General features: G+C 42.4%; 1 protein-coding gene across 1 annotated transcript in view; it reads right to left on the minus strand.

Moving 5' to 3' along the window:
• Nucleotides 1-22,084, minus strand: part of STK39 (serine/threonine kinase 39) — a 267,852-nt gene that overhangs the window by 207,221 nt on the left and 38,547 nt on the right. Inside the window, exon 2 of the mRNA XM_058549177.1 lies at nucleotides 1,512-1,624. Within this exon, the coding sequence (XP_058405160.1) occupies nucleotides 1,512-1,624 (113 nt within the window). The remainder of the gene's footprint in view (nucleotides 1-1,511; nucleotides 1,625-22,084) is intronic.

Below are 22,084 nucleotides of genomic sequence, written 5' to 3' on the forward strand. Positions count from 1 at the left end.
TAGTCACAGAATTCGATGTCTCCTAAAGGGATCTTAGAGATCTTCCAATTCAACTCTCTTTTAAATAGGTCAGAGCTGTTAGGTAACTTGACTAGAGTTATAAAACAAGTTAGTGGCAGAAGCAGGACCCGACTCTCCCCATAGTTTATTCAACGTCTTTTCCACTCAGAGAAGTGACCTTGAAAACCGGTTGGATCACAGGCACAATTTGATTGGTCACCGTGATAGCAAGCAATAGAAGTATGCAGTTATTATATCAGTAAGAACAAAGCACAGCTGAAATTTTGAAGAGGATAAAAGTCTTAAATGTAGGCAAATTTTTTTTTTTTTTTTTGAAATTAACATTAAATTGTGGAAGCCCTTACTTTCATCTGAGTTTTAGCTGGCAGTCTGTTGTTTCAATCTCTGTGAAATCTACGCCCTGTGTAGCCTAATTTAAAATATAAGGCCAAACAGATCTGGAAAAGTACAGCTTTACCCTTCTACTTAATTTATACTATAGTGTACTGTAATTAAGCCTGAAATAAAAGCTATATTCTGAGTAAAGACAAAAAGCCCTTGTCAATGGCATTCCATTCCCAATGTAGAACGTAACAAAAGACTTCTTCATTTGCAGCCAACTGTCATTATACTTTGTAGCTTGTATGGAACTACTGGACTAATATTTGCACTAGGATTAGTGCTGGGATAACCAATCAGTTAACTCTCCCACTGCAGTTTTCTATTATCCTCAAATAAATGGCCAAAAGGAAAAAAAGAAAATTGGCAAGCAGAACGACAACTATATTTATGAGATTAAACTCTGAAACCCTTCACAGTTTGCTGGGCAACTAATAACCATTTGCCAAGCAGTTTATTTAATAATGAGTCAGTTAAGCCAAAAGCAAATGTTCCTTCAACCAACCAATGCTACTACAGTCATATCCACACTGACAAGCTCCCATTATTTAGAGTTTCATTTAGAATAAGAAGTACAAGTTGCCATGTATGAAAAACAAACTCCTCTTATTAGTCAAATGCAAGCTACCCTGCAGTATTTTGAATAACTGAAATATGTAGGGGATTTTGCAATTTATGAAAGCCAAAACGACCAATAAATTGTTTGGGGAGTAATTCCTCTTTGTGTCATGATTCTAGACCGAGGGCCGGAAGCTGGCCATCCAACCCTGAGCTCAGTATCACATGATCTTAGGTCATCTGAGTCTGTTCCCTCGTTTTATAAAATAGAATTTCAATACTGAGACCATGCCCACCCGGGGCTTATGAGGACTGAACAAAATACTGTTTGTCAAAACAAAGTAAGCTGTATCCTACACAACACAATCAGAAGCTACAGTATAATCAATAAGGGGAGGAAAAAGCCATGTGGGCTGCTTTCCAAGAAATTCGTGTGTCAAAATAGGAGATAACACCAAGTTGCCTTTGCTCTCTCCTCTCCCTGCTTCTCCCACCCGTCTCCACACACCCATAAGTTAAAAGCAACTAGCTGGTATCCCCTTCATTTTACTTACTAATAGTTCATCCATACTGGTCTGGCATTTTTCCAAGTTGATCCGCTTTATTGCTACACGTTCTTGCCTGGGTTTGCAGAGAGCAGCCTGAACCACAGCAGTAGCTCCACTGCCTGAAACGAAATAAAAACAACATCAGCTCTCAAATGGCACACTGTCTGGTTGCTATTCATGACCCCTTTCATAAATAAATATCTATTTTTTTAAAAAGTCCTCTATTCGAGGTATTCAAAACATTACCATTTGACATCTTTTTAAAAGAGTTTCTTAAGTCGGAAAATAATTATCTGGAGGAGGAAAAACTGGACTTTTCTAGGGGATGTAAAAACAGTATCTGCCTACCAGAGGCTTACAATCCAGGAAGGTGACCCACATCAGAAGAATCCATTGCAACTCAGCGTGTTTACTGCCACTCAGAACAAGGCTGAGAAAGTGACGGGTCTGAGGTCACAGGAGCAAGGGACATGAGCATCTAAGCACAGGCCTGCACGGAAGCCATTACCAGCCTCAGGTCCCAGTATTTTCTAACTTCAGGGCCTCTGAAATATCTCAAGCTCTTCTTCCACTTCAGCCCAAACCAAACCACTCCAGCCTGAGCCACTTCAGGGCTTCCACGAGACGCTGTGACAACTTATCTGCTCTGAGCACTCTTTGAGCTTACTTCTTCCGAGCTTGCTCTACAGAGAGAACAGGAATCGACTCGAGTACGCTCATGTTGAAAGCATGACTTTCAAGGATGCCAAGCAAAATGATGCAAATGTGTAATTACAAAAGCTCTTGGCATTCATATGAATTTCCTATTTCTAAGGTTTCATGATCATTAGCTAATGCACTCAAACTCCTAGGAGACAGAGTCATGTCATTATCCATATTTTATAAGAGCAAAATGTAGACGTGTAATGATTTGTGGCAGAGCACAAAGAGCTCCTAATCGGATTTATATTCCATAGGGGCAAAAAGACCTCTAGGTTAAGGCATCTCAATTCTGCAAAGAATACAAAAATCTCATTCTAATCACATAAACCCTCTACCACTGCAAGACTGCCAATGAGAGAAACAGCCTGTGCTCAGGACTGTGCAAAAGGGGGCCAGATGTGACCACTGACCTTTCTCCTTAACGTTTTCTTTGGGTACTACTTCCCAAATGAGTCATCAAATATCATCAAGGTGGGGGGGGGGGAGGTGGCGCATCTTTTGGCAGTAAAGAAGAGAGATCAGTAGTAGCTTTCCCTACGTATGTGATAGAAAGGCATGACACTTCTAGTGCAAATCAAGGCTGTCCCACCCCAAGGAAGCGCCCAAATGGATCTTTAGAGCTGACGTTCTGTCCTTTCTTCTGCCCTGTGGCCTCATGATCAGCCTGGCCCCCTGACCTGGTGACCTGAGCAGATCACCCTAACGCTGCAAACCCAGGTCTCCAACTTTAAGACTCCTGTTCCAGGGAAGTCCCACCATGTTCACTGGGGAAGAATATCCACCTACTGACCACCTACTGTACAGTAGGCACTTTACTCAAATAATTCCCATTATAAACATGTACTTTTTTTTATTATTGGCCTCATTCTAGACATGAGAAAACTGGGACTCAGAGAACTTGCCCACACAGCTAAGTACCTGAGCCAGGATCCAAGTTAGGTCAGACAGACTCCAAGGTCCATGCTTTTTTCTACTTCCCACAAGCCAGAGCACACTCCTCCCTCCCTCACTTGTTTTGGCCTTGCTAGGAAAATATTTTCGTCTGTCCTATGTGGTTGAAGAAAAGAGAAACAACCTACAGCAAAGGTTCAAGTGAGCCTCTCTCACTAGAGTTCAGTTCAAGGAGTGTTGTTGGCAGAGGTTGTTTAAAAGGGCCTTCCCCTCTCTAATTTCACTGCTTGCTCCATCAGCTGCTACTCCAAGTCCCACGGGTTGGCCTCACTGCCCCTGCAGATCACAGCATGTTGGGTTCAATCCAGAATGCTCCAGATACCAGAGCCAAACACTACAAAGAGTCCTGCTCATAGCAAAGTGTATTTTCCAGTCAAGGTCTCCAGAACAAGAGACCATCACTGAAGGAAGCTGCAAAGTGATAAGTAACTAGTTAGCACTGGACCTGGTACCCAACAGAGAAATCAACAAACATCATTAGCTAGCTGCCGATGGGAAGCCATTCTCAGCGGCACGTGTTGTACATCTCCCCTTAATTCCATCCCTCTCTCCTTAATCCACATCCCCAAACATTCTCAAATCAGGGGAACTGAAAAACAGGAAAGATGAAAACAAATTCCCAGAAAAGATAAAACAAGTGCATATAATATGGGGCTACCTCTCCTAGTCAGATAAGTCCTTGACTGTAAAAGTCTCCTGACTTCCATGCACACATGAAAGAATATCGACACAAATGAGAATTCTAAAAAGGGGGAAGGAGTGGTGCGGAAAGTCTTTTATTTGAGCTATACAACTAGAGAACTGTTATTGCTTTACAACTACAGCTGACTAAAGAACAACTGGCAGCTTCTCATCTCGAGAGAGAATAAACATGAAGCTTCATGACCTGAGATTGTCAGAGCATGAATGAATCGAACCACTCACTGGACAATTTGGGAGATTCCACTTTGAACCTAAAGATTTCCTTCAACTATAACAGAGATCAAGAACAACATCAGAGGTGCAGGGAGCCTTAAAGACCATCCAGCCCAACCCCTCACTTTATGGATGAGGAAGGGAAGGGAAAAGAGCTCTCACCAGAAACCAAATCGGCCAGCACCTTGATCTGGACTGCCCAGCCTCCAAAACTGTGAGAAACAAATTTCTGTTGTTTAAGGCACCCAGTCTATGGTATTTTGTTACGGCAGCCCGAGCTGACTAACACAAAAGGCTTTCATTGTCTATTCTAAGTCATTCTCCCACTATTACACATGGTCAATTATGCCATACAAATTAGAAGTTCTCAAAAACTTCCTAATTAAGTCAATAGCAATAAGAGTCAAGATTCAACTAAAGGGTCTCTGGGAGGCCATTGTAATTCCCAAGTTTTAGGTTAGTAAGACCCTTGAAAAGAAGGTGAGATAGGGATTCTATCCAACCCTGAAACTGATTCCCACTGTGACGTTGGGCCTACTTTCTCTCTAAAGCTCAGTCTCCTAAACGGGCATATTAAAATCTACCTGGAAGGCTTAATAACACAACGTGCTTCACATCCCTGAAAAACATCAACTCAATAAATGTTAGGTTCTCTGGGACTATTTCCCCATCTGTAACATGAAGGAGGTAGACTATATCTGTAGCTTATACAGCACCCAAGGGAGAAGAGAGAGGGCAAAGCAGCTCCAGGTCAGGGTTAAGTTTCATTTTGCTTACCAGGAAGATCCAGTTGGTTTAAAATGGGGAAGAGGATGGCTAAATTAGATAACTAGAAGACTAAATGATTTCTAAGATCTGATACAGCCTGATGAGTCTAAGAGTCTAAAATATAAGAGATTAACCCAGAGAATTCAGGACCAGCTATGAACTAACATTCTATAGCTAAACTCCTCAATGATAATGTACTTTGATATCTAACCTAAAGAAATGATTTTTAAAAATCTTTGCCCATCCAGATTGCATGAGTTCATATCCCAGCCCTGCCACATACTAACTGCTTATCCTTGGATGACTTCCTTGACTTCTCCATACCTCAATTTCTTCATTTGTCAGATGGAGATCATACCACCATGTTCATAAGGTGGCTGTGAGAATCAAACGAGTTAATACATGGAAAGCCTTGGAACTGTGGCTAGCACATAGGAAGCACTAAGTAAATCTTAGCTAGTATTACTCCTCAGGGAAATCCCTCCAGGTCAACTGGTGTCCCACCAATTTGTCGTTTTAGTGCTACATAATATTTCATGATGTTGATGTACCACAATTTATTCAGCCCACCTTCTATTGATGAGTATTCTCTTTATTTCCAGGTTTCCCTCAATACCAGCAATGTAGCGATAAACATCTGGTACTTTAAAATATATATATATTAGTCCATAAGAACTTGTCTTTCTGTCAAAGTTAGGAAGTAGTCACTTGTCCAGTAACCCCTTCCTATAAATGTCAGAATTTAAAAAACAAACAAAAAAGGCACTACGTTAGCCTCTGACGTGAATGGTGGCCAGTGGAAGGAAGTTCTGTCATCACATCCTACTTAAATGAGGAGCACCAAGCCAAAATTTTAACAAGAGTTTGCCCATCTTTTAGCACACGAAAGGACTCCTTAATTATGCTTACCTGTCCTTTCTCAGTGAACAGAGTCCAGAGCTGTATCAGGCATTCTTCTGAGATGTGCTGGCTGGTGGTATGTAATAAATAAACAAATGGCTTTGGTCCAGCTGATGATTTCTTCCAGTTCTCTTTTTACCCAACTTACTCTATGTGCTCCAGTTACATCATGTGTCCAACCTCAAAGCCCATGAGGCCAATCAGGTCCCATGAGGGCCAGAAGCTCGCCAGGGTGTGAATGGACAACACATGAGCTCTGCAGGGGCACAGCTGACACTCTGTGAGATCGCTGACCTAGTATGGCAAGATTCTGATTTTTGCAGAAAAGCTGAAAACTCAGAATTTTGTGTGAGATCTCCTAACATCATAAGGTTAGCAATTAATTTTTTTTAATATAAAAGCTTGTCACAGGCCATATTTTGCCTTCCTGTGTTACTACTATTTCCCTTCAAAGGTGTACCCTTCCTTACCTGATGGTTCAAGTTCAAAATTATTTATTAAATTACACATCTGAAGTTGCTATTCTTCTAGATCAAAAATGGTCGCATTTCCTACGGCTCAACATAATATGTGAATGTACTCAGGACATCGGCCCAAATTGATTTACTACATGTCGCCATGTCGCCTTCCACCTCATCCTACTATTTCACACAAAGAGAAAACTATCAGAGCTATTCTCCCGTCATTTGGTGTGTTTATGTGAACACAAAGAACGTGTGCACAGTAAACTCACAAGTCAAACACAAAGAACAGAAACAATGAGACAGGTGTGACATGCAATTTGCTATACAGATTTCTTTACAAAACAGACGCTACCACTGGCCTGTCTGGATAAATAGTACACAGACCATGTGTATACACCAGGCCGGGCACAGCAAGGCCACGTTTCATAAGGCAGCTACAAACGGGTGACCCCTCCTCAGTGACCTGGTTTGTGTAACAGCCAAGCTGATTGAGTTATGTCCTTCTGCTGCTGTCAAAAGAACCAGTGAGTAGAGCCTCTGTCTGGGGTTGTCAGAGCAGATTTAGAGCTTACTATAAAAAATAATAAAGATCAGGGTGGGGTGGAGAAATGGCCACTCAGCGAATACACTTACATTTCACCACCGAGCTGGATACACCACCTTACCTAGGAAAGCCTGCATTGTTAAAACCTTTAGAGGTCACAGACCTCACCAAAGAAAAGCAGCGCTTATATGTAACTCAGCAAGAACCATCTGATAATACCACAGAAAAATAAAAAGTAGCCCGGGGTTCTGATCATAAGAGAGATAGAGGGAAACCAGTGTACGGAATCAAATTGGAATGAACGTCAATAAACTCACCTTGGCCTTCAAGCTACATCTAAAGCAACAATTTTAAAAAAACATTTTAAAAAAATCTATAGGGCCGGCCCCGTGGCTTAGCGGTTGCGTGTGCGCGCTCTGCTGTTGGCCCCCCGGGGTTCGGATGCCCGGCACGCACCAACGCACCACGTCTCCGGCCATGCTGGGGCCATGACCCACGTACAGCAACTAGAAGGATGTGCAGCTATGACACACAACTATCTACTGGGGCTTTGGGGAAAAAAAGGAAGAAGATTGGCAATAGATGTTAGCTCAGAGCCGGTCTTCCTCAGCAAAAAGAGGAGGATTCGCATGGATGTTAGCTCAGGGCTGATCTTCCCCACAAAAAAATCTATAGTATACTTAACTAAACTCAGAAGGTGCGTGGATTGGGATTAGCTAACATAAAGAAAATCAATAATGAAAATTATTATTAGGGGAGACAGGTAATTTCCAGACACCTGGTTAAAGATGAGTGGTATATATAGGATAACAAGCTGTTAAGTATCAGACTAATTTCCATCTAATTCAAAATGATAATATTGGGATTTACTCCTAGACATTTTTTGTTTTCTTAATGATACTCAGTAGATAAAAGAATCACTCTGTAAATATAATTACTTGCCAGTAAAAAAAAAAATTCACAATTAGTCTGAAGAGCACGCACTTAGCGGTTAGACCCCTCAAAGCTGAAGCTGGATTCTAGGATTCTAGTTCTAATGTTGACACTGACCAACACGAAACTTGGAGTAAAACATATAATCTGTCAGTGAATGTGTGTTTCTTTTTTAAGAAAAAGACCATGCTATGTTGATGGGGGGGGGGGGTGGTGACAACCTAGCCCCAGGGATTAGCTATGAACCACTTGAGATGTGTCTTCTTTAACAACCCCAAGCAGAGTTAGTCACTTCCTCTCTGCTCCCAAGGACTCAGAACAGCCTCACCCTAGCATTCACATGCTTATTGGGCGGTCTCCCTCAGCCTTATTACTCCCAGAATCAGCCCTTCCACTGAGGCCCCTGCCTGGAACGCAAGAGGCCCTCAATGAGTGTTTGCTAAGTGAATGAAACTCATGTCAACCCACCCATGGGGAGGCCACCTGTAGACGGGGGAGGTGAAGCTGTGCTCAAAGCTGAGTCTACACTTAAAGAAGACTAGGCCCTGGTAGGCTATATAACCTGGAAGCAAGGAAGAAGACCACTTTTACTCAGTATGCTATCTCTGGAGGGCTCACTGCATGTGTTTTAAATAGATAGTTGTTGGTGGATGTGGTAGCAGTTAACTTCAAGGAACGAGCCTGGGGAAGCTACCTGCCTGAAGGCACTTCTAATTTGCAGAATATCCGTTTCAATTCTGGAGTCAAGTGTCACAGGAAAGCTCATACTGAAGAGCAATGTTCCACCAGAACAGGTTGGGAACATCAATTTTTAAAAATTGAATCCCCTGGCCACTGCCCAGCTTGTAGGAGCCACACAAAATGAGGCATGCTAAAATAAAGCAGGGCCTTCAATGATTCCACTTGAGTATAAAGAGGTGAAATAAAACATCCAACAACGTGAGGAGGTGACAGAAAGGAGCCGATGACAGCCTTCCAAATCCATCTCAGGAGCCACTGCGTCAGGCCCTGGACTGCAGGAGGGACACATTCCTACAGAGCAAATCTGATTTTTATATTCAGTTAAAGGTCACTTTCAAGTCCTTGCCCCCTGCAAACTCAAAGCTCTGTGATCTCGCAGGATTGAAAAACTTCCTGTTCTGCTCTGAGGGGGTAGTACAACTCCTCCCAGCAAAACCCACTTGTTTGACTGATTAAATCAACCAAATAGAAGCCAACATTCCACAAAGAAACATCCACTGCTACTCACAGAGATAAAAAGATAACACCCACTGGCAAAGGCCAAAAGACACAAGTGTTTGGTTCTAGTACAATCTCCTAACCTGGTGGGGTGGTGGGTTCCGATCCCTTACTGCTCCAAGCTTAAGCCACCTGGAAATGGGAAGGGCTCTAAAAGCAAAAAGAAGACCGGTATCTACTTTGAGGTCAGTCCCATTCAGCCCATCTCAGCTACACGCATGTTGCCTTTGTACACATAAGAAAAAGGTATCCCTCTGAATGGACACAAATTTACTGGGAGTGCAAGGCCTGACACGTGGACAGTGCACAATTAGGGAGGAAAGCTCCTTTCTCCCAGCAACCACATCAAAGCTTGTTCTGCTGAACCAGGGTTGGATGTTCAGTCCCCAGGGGCAATGTACAACCTTGGTGGCCTTTGGTCAAAGATGAGCATATCCACAGCCTCCATGCTACTAAAAGAAAATAAGCAAAGTTTGTTTCTAAGCCCCAGGACAACAAAGCCAGACCCAAGAAACAGTCCCATGAGAAGGCCCTGGATTTGGGCAGATTTTCTCAAAGCCTCTGAGACAGGGTAACTATATCAGAAACACCTAAGATGTCTGTTTAAAAAGAAGATTCTTGAGGGGCCGGCCCAATAGCTCAAGCGGTTAAGTGCACGCACTCTGCTTTGGCTGCCCGGGGTTCGCAGGTTCAGATCCCGGCACGCACTGACGCACCGCTTATCAAGCCATGCTGTGGCGGTGTCCCATATAAAGTAGAGGAAGATGGGCACGGATGTTAGCCCAGGGCCAGTCTTCCTCAGCAAAAAGAGGAGGATCAGGGATGATCTTCCTCACAGAAAAAAAAAAAAAAAGAAGAAGATTCTTGAGCCCATATCCAACCTATTAAATCACAATTATTGCAACTGGAGGCTTGGAATCTGCATTTTTAATCAGCTTCTCCAGCAATTCCCCGATATTGTTGTTTGAGAACCACAGATCCTGGGTATCAGCTTCCCTCCCCACTCCCCTGCCAGGACACTAAGACTTGGAAAAATTTATCAGTCAGGGACCAGTTAGGAAAACAGAAACAACACTAGTTATTGCAACAAATATTTTTGAATATAAAGAATTGGTTCAACATGTGTTAGAGAACTGAAAGGACTGAGTAATACAGAGTAACGGCAGGAAGTAGCTATCACCCCTGGGCTGGGAGAATCAAAGGCGGGGGAGGGGCGGTATCAAAACCTAACAGAGGAGGAGACCCAGAGCTGGGACCCAGCCCTCTGAGGAGCAGGTGCTGGCAACTCAGGACCCTGGAGGAGAGTCCACAGGGGCTGGGACTCAAACCTCTGAGGACTGGTTGGTGATGGCATCTCTGAGGGATGCAAGGAGGCAGGTTGCAGGATGTAGAAAGAAGCTGGAGACTGGAACCAACTGCTGCCAGCAGAGTGAAAGACCCTTCCTAGAACGAAGCTGACAAGAACAGCAAAGAGGAGGAAGCACGTCCCTTCCTCTCCTCCAGCCTTCCAGAATCCCCCTTAACAGAGCATAACAGGGAAACAGCAGGCAAAGGAGGAATGTGGTTTGCTGTACCAGCCCAATACACAACCAGAATCTAGAAAGATCTATCTGGAGCTTAGAGGCAATCACTTAATATGGAGCCATGGGAGTATGATGTCCAGCAGCCCTCAACAAGAGCTTGGCATCTATTCCAAGCTCCACCTAACAAAGGCCAGGCTTTTTTTTTTTAATTCTCATTTCACTCTATTTTCAAACACAATTCCTAAAATGACCCTTTTTAATATCTAACACTCCCAAAATGTTCACTCTCTACTTCCAAATCCAGCCCAGCCCCATTCCACTTCCTCCTGGTCATGTAGTAGTTACAAGAGGAGGTCTGGGGCCAGACAGCCCTACCAGCTACATAACTTTGGGCAAGTTCCTTGTGCATTTGTGCCTCAGTTTCCTGAATCATAAAAAGGGAATGACAACTGTAGCTACCTCACAGGAGGGCTGTAAATATTAAACGAGATAATACATGCAAATGTAAAACATAAATGAACATGTCTGGCACATAAATGTTTAATTATGTTTTGACTGTTAGTATTATCAGCAATATGATTATCCCAGACACCTGGATGGAAACCAGGAACTAGGTCTACTATAAGCTTCTAAAAAAAAAAAGTGCCTTTTTACACCCCTTCCCTGGGATCACCTCCGCTCCCATGGAACCTCAATTTCTGCCAGCTTCCTGTTAACTCCACCTCTTTCAACTCTACTCCTGGTAACTAGCACTGACAACTCACTTTTATACCACAACGATTGGGTGTACATAAAATTGTGCAGGGAAATGATTCATTGCTCAAGATCCACTTCTCTGGTAATTAAAGAGCCTTGGCTATCACATCCATGAAGCAGCAAGTAACTAAAAAATTTCTGCTAGCTCAAGGACAGAGGAAAAAAAGCCCACTCACATTAACGGCACCCACCCCTCCCTACTTCTCCATCTGATTTGATTGACTCATAACTGCACTCTTGCTTATCTGGTCTCCCCTGCCAGCCTGAGGTTCTCCCCCAAGTTACAACCACACAACAAGGAGTAAGTGCAACCACTGCAGCGTAGTGGTCTTCCCTCTCCCTCTCTCTCTACCTACTCTCACCCAGAAGTCTGAAATGACAGCAGCAAAGAAAGGGCACAAGGAACTCATTACAGGAATGCAGATGTCCACTGTGGGGGAAAGTGGTGCGTCGGCAACCCCAGCTGTGAGAGCACAGCTGACTGAGAAGGAAGACGAAGAAGTGCCCCATGAAGGGCCCGACAATCCACTAGGCCCTGACGGAAGCAGCAGCATGCTGTCAGTCCCTGCCTCCACCAGCCCCACCCTGTGGGTCCTCAGAATGGAAGTCACCTGCAAGATCCTACAGTGCCATCAGTGGGAGCCCAGCAGGAAATCGAGAGAACTCTCCCTCTCGTAGTCTTGGGGCTGAGGGCCAGTGTTAGGACTATGTAGGAATTGGAAGATGTGCAGATAGCATAAGGGGTCACCTGGGTATCCTGTGAAAATGTAGATGCTGATTTAGCAGGTCTGGGGTGGGGTCTGAGAGTCTATGTTTCTGCAAGCTCCCAGGTGATACGATGCAGCTGGTCCATGGACCACACTCTGAATTGCTAGAGCATAGGGCTACAGCTTCCCCAAATCACCCCCAAAGGTTCCATATACCCACCTCCTAACAAGGGAGTAGAAAGTCTGAAATTTCCTGACACACCTCCTAGTCCCCTACAGCTGACTAGGGGAAGGAGGTATGAGCCATGGAGAAGCAGATGCCTGGGGAGTCCGGGGTAAGAGGCACCAGCCTGGGGAAGGGGCTCCCTCGCCTGTAAGCGTCCAGGAGGAGGAAATCCCTCTCCAAGGAACCACCCTGAGGAATTTCACGTGTACTTAGTTCTTCAAAAGTGAAGATTTAACACTCCATCCCCTTAACATGTAAGTTTATTATTTGAGTTTTCGGGTACATTTTCAGAAATTTACTATAAATGAAAGATGAGGACAAGTCTTTCCTGCCTCAGTAGACAAAGTGTAATTAAACTTCAGAATTATTTCCAGCAACTATGGTTGAAATTAAGTTGGGCTTCAGTGATCTGGAAATTTATTTTATTAATCCAGAAAACATGATTCAAATATTATGGGTAACTAATAATACACAGTAAACAAAGGTCAACAGCCAGATCATTGTAAATGCTTTTATTCAACCCATACTGGGCCCCCAATCACACTCACATTAAACAATTAAACTTTATAATAGCAATACTATATCTAAATTCAACATATATAGATTACCTGGTATGATGTTCCAAGAAAAAGAATCATTACAAATATTGTTTTTTAATTGAAACTACACTCTCACAGCACGAGGCCCAGGTCCCCAGATCTGTGACCATATCTCTAACTGGAAGCAGACGTGTGTTCTACGGAGGGCTGCTTAGGATGGCGTGAGTTGCGATATAAATTGTAATCACTCATTTATTCCCCTTTTTTAATAGCAGGCCAATTAGATTGATAAGTACCTGTTAAAGTGATCTTTTAACAGATAAAGTTCTTTATTTCCTTTCTGTTTCATTTACTCGACAAATGATAGGAAGTATTTAGCTTGATATCATTGCTGTCAAGCTAATGACTGTGATTAATGATTCTACCTTGAACACCCTTGATTTGCTTTGTTCACCGCCAAGAGGACGTCTCCTCTGCACATTAATTTCATAAAAACCTGTTAGTAATAAATGGCCAGGCCCTCAGGTCCAGGTTCCAGGCTGTGGCCTACTGGCTACAGTGTGTGGACCAAATCCTAAAAAAGTCCAACTTTCAGATTCAATCTCCTCATGTGTCAATGAGCTTCACTTTGTTACTTCAGCCCACCCAGTCCCAGTGAGGAGAACAAAATGGATAGATTATGGTATAACAACTCCAGTACCATTCACAGAGATGGGGTAGGGAGGGGTAACCAAAAGCACATGATCTACTAGCTATGTATAATAATTGTAATAATGCCTTCAACGTACAAAGAATAACAGTACTCTGGAGTTGGAAAGAACTTCAATTTACAGCTCATACAATCATATAACGACAGAGAATATGTACTTGTCTATTCATTCAGCAAATTTTATTGAACTTCTAGTGAGTGCCAGGCATTATTTAAGATGCCAGAACATTTTAAGGGGGGGGGGGTCGATTTTTTAAAAATCATGAATAAGATAATTTCATTTTGTGATGAGTGCTATGACAAAAATAAACCAGATGTGATATCGATTGGCAGGGACAGCACTTGAGGTATGATAGTCAGGGAACATCTCCAAGGTGGTAACATCTGGGCCGATGAGAAGGAGCCACCAATGCAAAGATCCATGGGCAGAGCGTTCCAAGAAGAGGAGCAGCACATGTAAAGGGCCTGGGGCAGGAATGAGTTTGCAGAGCTCAAGGGGCAGAGACAAGGGTGGTGTGGCTGGAGCTTGATGACTGAGAGGGGAGGTGGAAAAAGAGATGGTCAGACAGGTAGGCAGTGGACTAAACACAGAGAGAGAGCCCTATAGACCAAAATAAGTGCTTTGGAGAATTTTAGAAAGAGAATTCATGTGATCTGGCTCACATGTGCAGGCACAAATTAATGATGGCCAGTGACTGAAGTGGAGAGGTAGAAAAGTGGTTGGATTTAGAGGTGGAGCCAGGATTTGCTGATGGATTGGAAATTATCTAGGGGGAAAAGCATTTAGGCACTAAAACTAAATACATAATCACCTCTACTATAATCATCACTGCCTTTTATAATGAATAGCCTTGAATCTCTCCCCATCCTTTCAAAAACTCTGCCACCAGAGCTGGTCCAACCACCAGAATATATTCTGCTTGCTGCAGATGACAATTTAAAAGGCTTGGGCTACCAAGCATTGTTCAACCAACCTCCAACATCAAGAACGAGGAAGGGTGAAAACCAAGTTGCTGCCATCTCCCATTAACAAACGAGAAGAGGCGAGCAAGAGAGAGGGATGTGTTTCCACAGATTTAAGAGATATTCTGGGAAAGAGGAATTGTTAGTCATCTCTTACAAATGAATATTTGTGTGTACTGCCTCCTATGAAGAAACATTTTATAAAACCAAAAGGATAAATACAAATATTTGGTATTTGAAGGTATTTTTTTTCCATCCTACTCTTTTTCTTTTGGAGGTTTAAAAGAAATAATTAACCAGTCAAATGAAAGCTTTTTTCCTCCCTTCCTTAAAATTCAACCACACTAAACAACAAGAGAGTGCTTTAAATTTTTTTAAATCCCATTACCCAAACACAACTATTTTCCTGGTTGCATATTACGTTCTAATCCTTATTCACACACACACACACACACTAGTCACAATAATTATGACTCTGTATTCTGCTATTTGCATTCTGAATTAGATCATAAACATTTTTCATGTTTCTAAAACATGTTTATAATTATATTAGTTGCAACATAACATTCCAACGTGTTATTGGACCATAAACTATTGCCTTTAACCTTAAGATTGGGCATATGAATCCTGCTTTCTCTCAGTTTTGTATAATGATTTCAAAGAAGTAACCCACCTTTGGTGCAAATAAAAGCTAAAACAATGCCAAATGCATAAGCTTTGACATGCTTGTAAAGTCACTGTATCTGGTAACTCATTAAACTGCTTATAAAATCATTTCTCTGTCAATGATTTGCCAAACCAAGTCAGTAAAAAGAAATACATCAACTTCATTCAGGGATTATTTACCTAGGATACGAGAATAAATCATAAAGCACAACAGGAAATGAGCTGAACCTGCACCAGAGAGTGCACACTTTTTTTTTTTAAATGAGTGAATGGAATATGGACTTAAAGGGAACATCACATTCTCTGCACTGTAATTTCGCCAGTCTTAGCATTTACTAGGTGGCTAAACACTTACAGGTAAGAGTCCACAGATGAAATGCTGCAAGAGACGACTCTGAATGTTTTAAGAATAGTTCTACATGAAAGTAGTTTACTATATTTAAACGTGTGTGGATAATTTAGAACTATATATAACGTACAGATAAATGTTATATAAAGAGAAAATACTATACTGCGTCCTAAAGGTGTCTTTCCTGTATGGCTTCCTAAGTCCTCAATGCATGTCTAAAAAAGTGTCACATGCTCATGCAATTGCCAGTTTCCCAGCTGTCCTCCAGATTCTTCTCTATGGCATCATATTTTAGGCAATGCTAAAAGTAGCAGAGGAACGGGGGGAACTTCAGGAGCTTTAGCTGCAGGAAATGTTTAAAAGAAAAATCCCATATCCCTTGATACCCTGATACTTAAGGGGTTATACCATTCAGCAGACATGAGGCTGACACCATTGACGTTTATGGTCAGCTTTAAAAGGAGGCCAGAAGCCTCTCTGTGGAGACTCTCACCAGCCTTGGAGACCAGAATGGGTCACCTCTTCCATGCTTTTATTCACTATCCTTTATATGGTGAGTCTAACCATTTCAGGAGAATGTCTAAAGGAGAGAAAGAGATAGCTATGTACAGATCTGATCCCATCATGGGAGAACCTGAATTCTATCCCGGAAAACTGAGAAAGTTGCTCAGTTTTGCAAACTGTATCATATTTCGAAGTCACTGGTGGAGAAGAGCCACCTTAAGGAATTCCATGATGATCCCCTTTGTAAAGGGAAATGGTAACCTTGCATCTTTATATTATGTCAATGCAGACTTTCACATCTTCTGCCAGGGCTTACACTGGACAAAGACTCCAAAAGGATGTCCAAATTCTTTGGACAACTGATATTCAGCTATATCAAATATTGCTTGAAATAATTAAGCTGTCAGCAGGGCCTTGGAAATGTTCGGGCTATAAGAGTATCTGGATGTCATATTATGTTTCACGATAGTATCTAACCTGCATTACAATTCCTCTCATTCTCCAGCCAGAACCAAAATGACCAATTAGGGCCAAAAAAATAATGTTTATTTCCCATTCACCTTCATTTCTCTCTCCAACTTGAAAGTAACATTTCCATGCTTTTTTTCATCCATGTATCAAAAACTATATACCAAAATATTTAAGAAGTGGGAAGGCTATGACTGATTAGACCAAAAAAAAGAAAAAAATCCATGGAAATACGAAATGCCATGCCATTAGCCTAAGAGATCAGCACATTTTAAATCCACAAGAAACATGCATACCCAACTACCATCTTACCTCACTCTCAACTCTAAAACAAATGTATTTAAAGGATAGCACTAGTTAAAATTGGAATTAAAAAACTATTCAGTTAAGCAAATTCTTTCTTTCTCATTTTTCACTACCATTAAACAGTCATCTTTTATTTTTGTACCAGTTTATAAATAATTATATGTCCTCTACTTACTTCTATTGTGATGAAATCCACAGAAATGTCTACCTGCTACGGGCTCAGAGACACAATCCCTTATCAGACAGAAGAATCCACTAACTCAGGGAGCCTAAGACTTATTTAACAAACATCTGATATGTGGGACTGAAAAATACCAACCACAAACAACCTTTGGTTTATATACTTTGCATGTAAGATTTGCATTCACAGCTTCAAACTCATTAAATTCAATGGACAGGACTTTAAAGGGAGTTCCTGGGGGAGGGGAGATTACCAACAAGGAGTTAAAACTTTCAAGGCATGTCTCACATGGTTTACATTTTCCAGCTACACTCTCCAGTTGACTTTTAATTTCTACCTCACACTTTCATTTATTAAATAAATGACGGAAATTCTTTCCAAGATTTTCTTTTTAAATGTTTTGGATTCACAGCCCACATCGCAGAGGCCAAACCTCAGCTGGCAGTGAGACGCTGTGCCTGACAGAAAGTGTGGGTAAAACATCCCACAGAAAGAGATCTCTCTGAGAACACACACAGACACAGTGTGGCAGCACAGGGGAAGCAATGAAAGATATTTCTGGGCAAGCCTTGATGTTTATTTTGTTTTATGTCAGAAAATTACAAACATTCATTGCAGGAGTGAGCAAGCTCTGGTCATCACAGGTCCACTCAGTGAGCCGGCCTCCCACCCCTCCATCCTCGACTCCCAAAAGAGACCAACTCTTTAAAATATTGCAGTCAATATTCTAGATCACCAGGCATCATTCAGTGAAAGAAGAGATAGGCCGGCCCGTGGCTTAGTGGTTGAGTGCGCCTGCTCCGCAGCTGGCGGCCCGGGTTCGGATCCCGGGCGCGCACCAACGCACCACTAGCCGCGTCCCACATACAGCAACTAGAAGGATGTCCAGCTATAACATACAACTATCTACTGGGGCTTTGGGGGAAAAAATAAATAAATAAAATTAAAAAAAGAAGAGATAAAATAGACACAAATAATTCACAAGTGGATGGAATACAGTCATTTTCATCCCATTCCTAAAGTAATGCAATTTGGAACTGGGAGAAATCTTGTCCATGTTTCCCTTCTTTTTCCCCAAAGCCTTCCAAAACCCCCATTGAGAATAAACACCACTTCCATCCAACCTCCCCCTTCCCCACCCCAAATCACAATTCCATCAGCCAACGAAAAGGGGATTTTCCCAGCCCGGGTTCCTGAGCTGGTTCCCAAAAGACTTAGGATTCTGGGTCAAAGTAACGTTCAAGAAGACCATCCAATAAAAAGATATCTCTAGTTGTCATTACAGGCAAGAACAAAGAACAGTTTTGTCCTGCTTGAAACAGCTCTGAAAGATTATTCTCTGTCACTGGCCCCAGACAAAGAGAAAACAATGAGCTGGAGATGAGGCTTCCTGAGAGGCTGAGGCCCCTCCTTGATGCTCACCTGGTAGCCTTAAAGCCAGGAGTTCTCCAAGTGTGGACCACGTACATCAGAACCACCTGGATGGCTGTGAAAAAGACAAATGCCTAGACTTGGTTGAATTTCCCAAATAGGATCTCTGGGGGTGTAGCCTGAGGACCTGCATTCTCTAACAAGCTCCCTGGAACTCTTCTGCAGAATGAAGTTTGAAAACCACCATCAAACTCAAACTACCTCTAGATTTCCCAAAGTTTTGACTATCTTCTCCAACAGAAACCATGGACAAAGTAAATTAAAACACCAAGTCCCTACTTATTCACAAGTGCTAATGATCATTAGTGAAGACATAGTCCCAACCGCTTTATACTCCCAACAACCCTATGAAGTATTTTATCCCCATTTCAAATATGTCTGAGAACACTGAGGCCCAAGGTCACGCTTCTCTTAAGTGGCAGAGTAAAGATTTGTATCCAGGTCTCTCTGACATGGAAAAGTTTTCCACATGACTTCCTCTACAAGCAGAAGTAACTACTTTCTCGCTCTCCTACTGGTCATTTAGTGGTTGGTCATGATGCTCCTCCCAATTCCACCCCAAAGATAACCACTTCCATCATATGTGGCAGTAGCCAAGCTGCTAGAATGTTGCCTCTGGATTGGGTCACTACAATTTAAGAGACATAACATATAAAGAATTGGGAAAACATCTCGAGAGATTGAAAAAAAGAGAAAGAAAAGAGGCTCTAAGACAATACATTTGAAAAGTTAGTAGGATCGGGTTGGGAAAGTATGATTATACACAGAAGATGGTGAGCATACATTTTCATCTCCACTTCAGAACAACCAACTGAAGCATAAGGGACTTAGGTTAGATGTGTAGATGAACTTTCAGATAGGGAACAGTGTAATACTGGCATGGAGGTTATATAATGCCATTGACAGGCAGATTTTTCAGAAAAAGTTACCTTTATATCTAGGGCAGGGTTTCTCAACCTCAGCACTACTGACATTTCGGGGCAGATAATTCTTTGTTTTGGGGGCCTGTCCTGTGTACTATAGGATGTTTAGCAGCATCCCTGGCCTCTTCCCATTAGAAGCCATTAGCATTCTCTCACCTCTCCCCAGTTGTGACAACCAAAGATGTCTCCAGACATTGACCAATGTCCCAACCGAGGTCAAAATCTCCCTCAGTTGAGACCCACAGCCCTAAGAGTTAGAGGGCGTTCTGCCTGAAAGAGGGAAGAGAAAGGAGGTGGCATGGAGGAGAAATCAGATGTCCTTTCCAAGTACCAAGATTCTGATCAACTCAATCCTTGAGAACTGAAATTGCCTGAGGGAAAAATCGAGGAACCCAGATAATCCAGAAACTGGATGGTCCACCTAAGATGGCCAAGAATCAACTGCCCTCAGGAAAACAACAAAAAGGAAGAAATGGAGACAAAAGAAGGGAAGAGAGGGGCCAGCCCGGTGGCGTAGCAGTTAAGTTCGCAAGCTCCGCTTCAGCAGCCTGGGGTTCGCAGGTTCAAATCCCGGGTGCAGACCGATGCACCGCTCCATCAAGCCATGTGTGGCGGCATCCCATACACAAAACAGAGGAAGACTGGCACAGATGTTAGCTCAGAGCCAAACTTCCTCAGCCAAAAAAAGAGGAGGATTGGCAACAGATGTTAGCTCAGAGACAATCTTCCTCCAAAAAAAAATAATAAATAAGGGAAGAGAAATCACTGCCTCATGGGACCTGGTTACGTAAAGTCAGGGCTCCACAGACCTCGGTTCCTAGGAAGGCATTTTAGCCTAGGCTGAGTTTATGAGCAAGAACATGTCAGAGCTGCCACCAATGTCAGAGTTGAGGCTTCTTATCATTTTAAATGGCGCTGACGTGACACCGAGATTGAACACCCTGGAATGTGAAACATGAGAAAAGAAGGGAGGAGAAACACAGAGCCTGTTCTTCTTAAGGGCTGCAGCCACTTGAAAACACAAGAAAAGGTTACAAGGTTTGGAGAACTGATATGTGTTCTTGAAATGCTTGTGAAAGGCACCTTGTGCCTGCAGAGTAAAACAACTACAGGGATTCTGGAGGGTTTAACAGGGACAGGCCTCTTGTCAATTACCATTTATTAAGTGTGTTGGGGTCCAGGGCAGGCCACCCTAAAATATCCCACAAGAGCATATTGATTATTTTGAATTAAAGTTACTTGAGAAAAAGGGCACTCTGACCCTTCTGTCTGTCCCCCTGAAAGCAGGAAATAAATCTCCCATGTGGAAGGAGCTCTCCCTGCATCCTTATCTCCAGAGCTGTACTTCCCTGGGGAATTCAGGGCCCAGAAGCCTGCATGAACAAACCTGGCTAATTTACTACCTCAAGCCTAAACTCTGCTTAAATTCCTAACTACTTACACACCCCAAACCTAACTTTCTTTGTCCTGTCAATTCTTCACAAATTTATTGTTTCTTTGTGTAAAAGATACACATACTGCCTGCTTTGTTCACTCTCCAAGCATCATTTCTATATGATCTCCAAAACAAACAGATTAAACTGGGGTTTTCTCCTGTTAATCTGGTCCTGTGTCAATTTCATTATGAGTCCAGCCATAAGAACACAAGAAGGGTAGAAAGGGGATTTTCCCTGCCCCAACAAGTGCCTAAATACCCAAGGTGCTGTGATGAGAACTGTACACAAAGCCAGGTCACCACACCTGGCCTTGCCCCTTGGGATATACAGGTTAAGGCAACTTTGAAAGTGGGCATTGGAGGGATACAAACAAGAGGTGTTTTCTGTGCCCGCCAAAGTCGTCCCACGCTGGCCCCTCAACATTGTACCACCATCGCCAAAACAAAAGAACCTGTCACTCAAATAGGAAGGCCAGGTAAACTGGCAGGAAATCTGTGAACAGCAGAAACAAGAGTGAAGTTACAGAGTAGAGCAACAGTGCCTCAATCTCCTGCCCAGGGAAGCCGAGGCGGAAGAAAGCAGGGGAAGCATAATCCGGGTCCACAGGGCAGGTGTTAGCCAACCACCCCACCCGGAGGCTGTGGAAACCACACTGAGGTGCTTTTCCTACCAACAAGTCAATCCATGTTCACTGTTTACCAAGCACTGAGGTCTCTAGCAGCGTTGAGAACCACAAGGGAGAAAAGTATTAGCCCCTCTAAGGATTTTCATTGCCCGCATGCTCAAGTCTGAATTAGACATAAGATCGGATGAGTGAGAAAGGGATCATTCTTCCTGGTTCTTTGTTTGCCACCTCAGATGCTAATGAAGCATACTCTGCTCCAAAGTAAATTTTAAATCCTGGATGTCTCTTCTCACTACGCCCAACGAAATTCTCTTGGCAAGTTTTCTGGGCTCTCCTTTGTGTGCACTCAGAAAATACAAACTCCCTTGAATATTGGTGTAAACCAAACACAGTTATGAAGGTAAACTAGCTTAGTTAAAAGTAATACACTGCACTGAAATTTACTTTGAAATGCAGGGAAAAGTAGTAAGATGGACTGATGGATGAGGGCGTAAATAGATGGATAAGTGATAAAGCAAGTATGGTAAAATATTAACGGCAGAACATGGATGATGGACATATGAGTATTTACTGTAAATTTCTCCCAACTTTGCTGCGTTTGAAAATTTTTCATAAGAAAATGTTGAAAGCAATTTTTAAATAGCCTTGCATTTATCTTAGAATAATATGTAATGACAAGGGGAAAATTTAATATATTTAATAGAAAATAACAGGTTATAAAACATTATATATAAGATAATCCCAATTTTGTGAATATACAGTAAACATCAAAATATTGTTTCCTCTCTTAGAAATGGGATTACGGGTGACTTTTATTTTCTTCTTTGTGCTTTTCTACATTTTCCAATTTT

The sequence above is a fragment of the Diceros bicornis genome, chromosome 10, assembly GCF_020826845.1.
Source record: "Diceros bicornis minor isolate mBicDic1 chromosome 10, mDicBic1.mat.cur, whole genome shotgun sequence".
Taxonomy (NCBI): Eukaryota; Metazoa; Chordata; class Mammalia; order Perissodactyla; family Rhinocerotidae; genus Diceros; species Diceros bicornis.